Raw genomic sequence first — 2,603 nt, 5'->3', positions numbered from 1 at the left:
TATTAAGATAATAAGACAATCAACATTCATTTACCTGTTGCAGTGAGCCAAGATCATGCCACTGCACTCCAGCCTGGGCGTCACAGTGAGACTCTATCTCAAAAAAAAAAAAAAAAAGAAAAAGAGAATGTTAAGAAATTGGGAATAGTATGGTGTTGACTAGAATGTATTACTTGAATCCTCTCTGTACTGTAGTTGGAGTTACCTTTCTGTTCAGTTATGTTGTTTCTGCTCCCTCCCCATTTCCTGGTACTTTCCAAAATCTTCTCTCTAACAGTGGTCCAAATAAAACATTAGTTCTCCTGTTTTTCTGTTTCTCACCTCATCATTCTGTAATCTCTGTGAAAGCTTCCAGGTTTGCTCATTGTAGGTCACTGGAAAAAATTGTAGCATTGCTAAAGAGCATTTCAGAGGAAATTTTGCAGGCAAAAATTTAGGAAGATGAGTGAAACTCATCATTCTGTAAGCTGCGAAAGCTTCCAGGTTCGCTCATTGTAGATCACTGGAAAAAATTGTAGCATTGCTAAAGAGTATTTCAGAGAAAATTTTGTGTGCAAAAATTTAGGAAGATGAGTGAAACTCATTATTATTATTCTTTCAGTCCCTGGCTATCTTCTTCAGTGACTGCTCCATCCATGGTAGCCCCAGTCACTTTTGCATCTATTGTAGAAGAAGAACTACAACAGGAAGCAGCTCTTATTAGAAGTCGAGAAAAACCCTTGGCTCTGATTCAGGTAAATAACACACTTAGTAGGGTTTAATTCAGAGAAGAACTATATTTCCTACTTAGGTTTTAAGAAAATCATGTTTGTTTGCTTTGAATAGGTGCCTGTATCTATGAAATTAGAATGTAAATGCCAGATAAAATTGAACTGAGGCATCTAGCAGTGTATGTATTAGTTGTAGATATTCAGGACAATTAATTTATGACTAATAAATTATGATAAAGCTTATATTTTTGCTTTGGTGATACTTTGGATTATTTGTTTTTTAAAATGACCAGTAGAGAATTTGGCAGTATTCTCTAGTGCTACACTTGGCTTTTGTATCAGTAAGAATTCTAAGATTGTAAGCAACAGAAGCCTACTCTGGCTAACCTAAGGAAAACATAATTTATTTGAGGGCTATTAAGATTCCATAGACTTAGCTGAAAGACCAGACAGCCAGGCTTGGAAACAGAAAAGACCCATGGTAGCACTGGAAAGCTCAGAAGCAAGATTTAGAGGACTTGTGCAATAGCAGAAAGTATCTCACAGAATAAAGCTATTGGAATGAATGAATTTCAGCAATCATTTTCAGTTTCTTTTTCCTTCTGCTCAAGATTCAAATTCAAGAGCCCATGGGTATCTCATGATTCTACCTCAGGCCTCAAGCTTTTTCCTTGCCACAGAGATAGCAGGATACTTGATTTAATTTCACTATATTGTATCCATGGAAAGTGGTAGTACCTCAAAAGGAAATTGGAAGGCAAATACATCCTGCTTAGTTTATAATCAAAAGAGTAAAAAGTCTTCTTTCCCTTCCTCCTTTCAGATTGAGGAGCATGCCATACAAGATTTATTGGTTTTCTATGAGGCATTTGGCAACCCTGAAGAGTTTGTCATTGTTGAAAGGACACCGCAGGGACCACTGGCAGTACCTATGTGGAATAAGCATGGATGCTAGTTCACTGTGGAGTTGAGATGCATTTTTCATAATTATGAATTTGTTTGTATAAAGAAAAGTTGTGGAAAAGAGTCTTAGAGATTTTATAATATCATTCTAAATAGATTAAGAAAGGATATAATTTCTTTACTGCAGTCAAATCATATAATGTTTGTATGATTAAAAATAAATTTCTGAGAATTGTGATTTTAGTAACTTTATATAAAATGTGTGAGACAAAAACTTATTAAGGTCAAATAGAATTGTTTCTTCTGAATAATCTAACAAAGGAAAATATAAGTGATTGAATCATAAGATATAAGGGGAGTGAAGTATTAAAAATAACTTTTTTGTTTGAGAACTTGAGAATTTAGAAGATTTTGCCAAGTATGTGTTGTTGCTTGACTTTTTAAGTATAGCATTGATAAGTTTAAAGTAGAGTATCAGTTATTACTTCTGATTCATTAATGGCCAGAATTTTGTGTTTGGTCTAATAGTTGTGTCACCATTCTTGTTGCTTTTTAAAAATCAGGCTATGTCTGTGGTCCATGTCTATTCAAAGCTTGACCTGCACAAATGCTGTATTTCTGTTTGGACCATATATTCTCCATTTTGCATTAAGCAGTAGAGTACAGTGGAAAGGGAATAAGAATACTGATTCTGAAAAAAAAAAAAAAAAGATTTGGAGTCATGGTGGGTTGTTTATTTTTAGTGGGATGGAGGATCTTAAAAACACCTAGTGAGAGAATCGATTTCTGAAAGTATTAAAATTTCTGAAAATAAATGCTTAATTACACATACAGGAATTAAACAGTTTGGAAGAGGGTTGGATTATCATTACCTTTGTAATACTGTATAATCAGAAGTTTTCTGAACCTCAGTTGTACGTCTAGACATAAAAGTTGTTTTCTTTATAGGATGTTGTTTGGTTTGTTTCTGAGTGTTTAAATTTTTGAAAA

At 34.0% G+C, this 2,603-nt stretch overlaps 1 protein-coding gene across 1 annotated transcript in view; it reads left to right on the top strand.

The window, feature by feature from the left end:
* IBTK (inhibitor of Bruton agammaglobulinemia tyrosine kinase) overlaps positions 1-2,309 on the top strand; it is a 77,809-nt gene extending 75,500 nt beyond the window's left edge. Inside the window, exons 27-28 of the mRNA XM_011950287.1 lie at positions 602-734; positions 1,534-2,309. Of these exons, the coding sequence (XP_011805677.1) occupies positions 602-734; positions 1,534-1,665 (265 nt within the window). The 3' untranslated portion in view covers positions 1,666-2,309. The remainder of the gene's footprint in view (positions 1-601; positions 735-1,533) is intronic.
* The last annotated feature ends 294 nt before the right edge of the window (positions 2,310-2,603 follow it).

Source organism: Colobus angolensis, unplaced genomic scaffold (genome assembly GCF_000951035.1).
Source record: "Colobus angolensis palliatus isolate OR3802 unplaced genomic scaffold, Cang.pa_1.0 Scaffold304, whole genome shotgun sequence".
Lineage (NCBI taxonomy): Eukaryota > Metazoa > Chordata > Mammalia > Primates > Cercopithecidae > Colobus > Colobus angolensis.
Note: the sequence above shows the minus strand (reverse complement) of the source record. Positions and strands in the feature narration are given on the sequence as shown.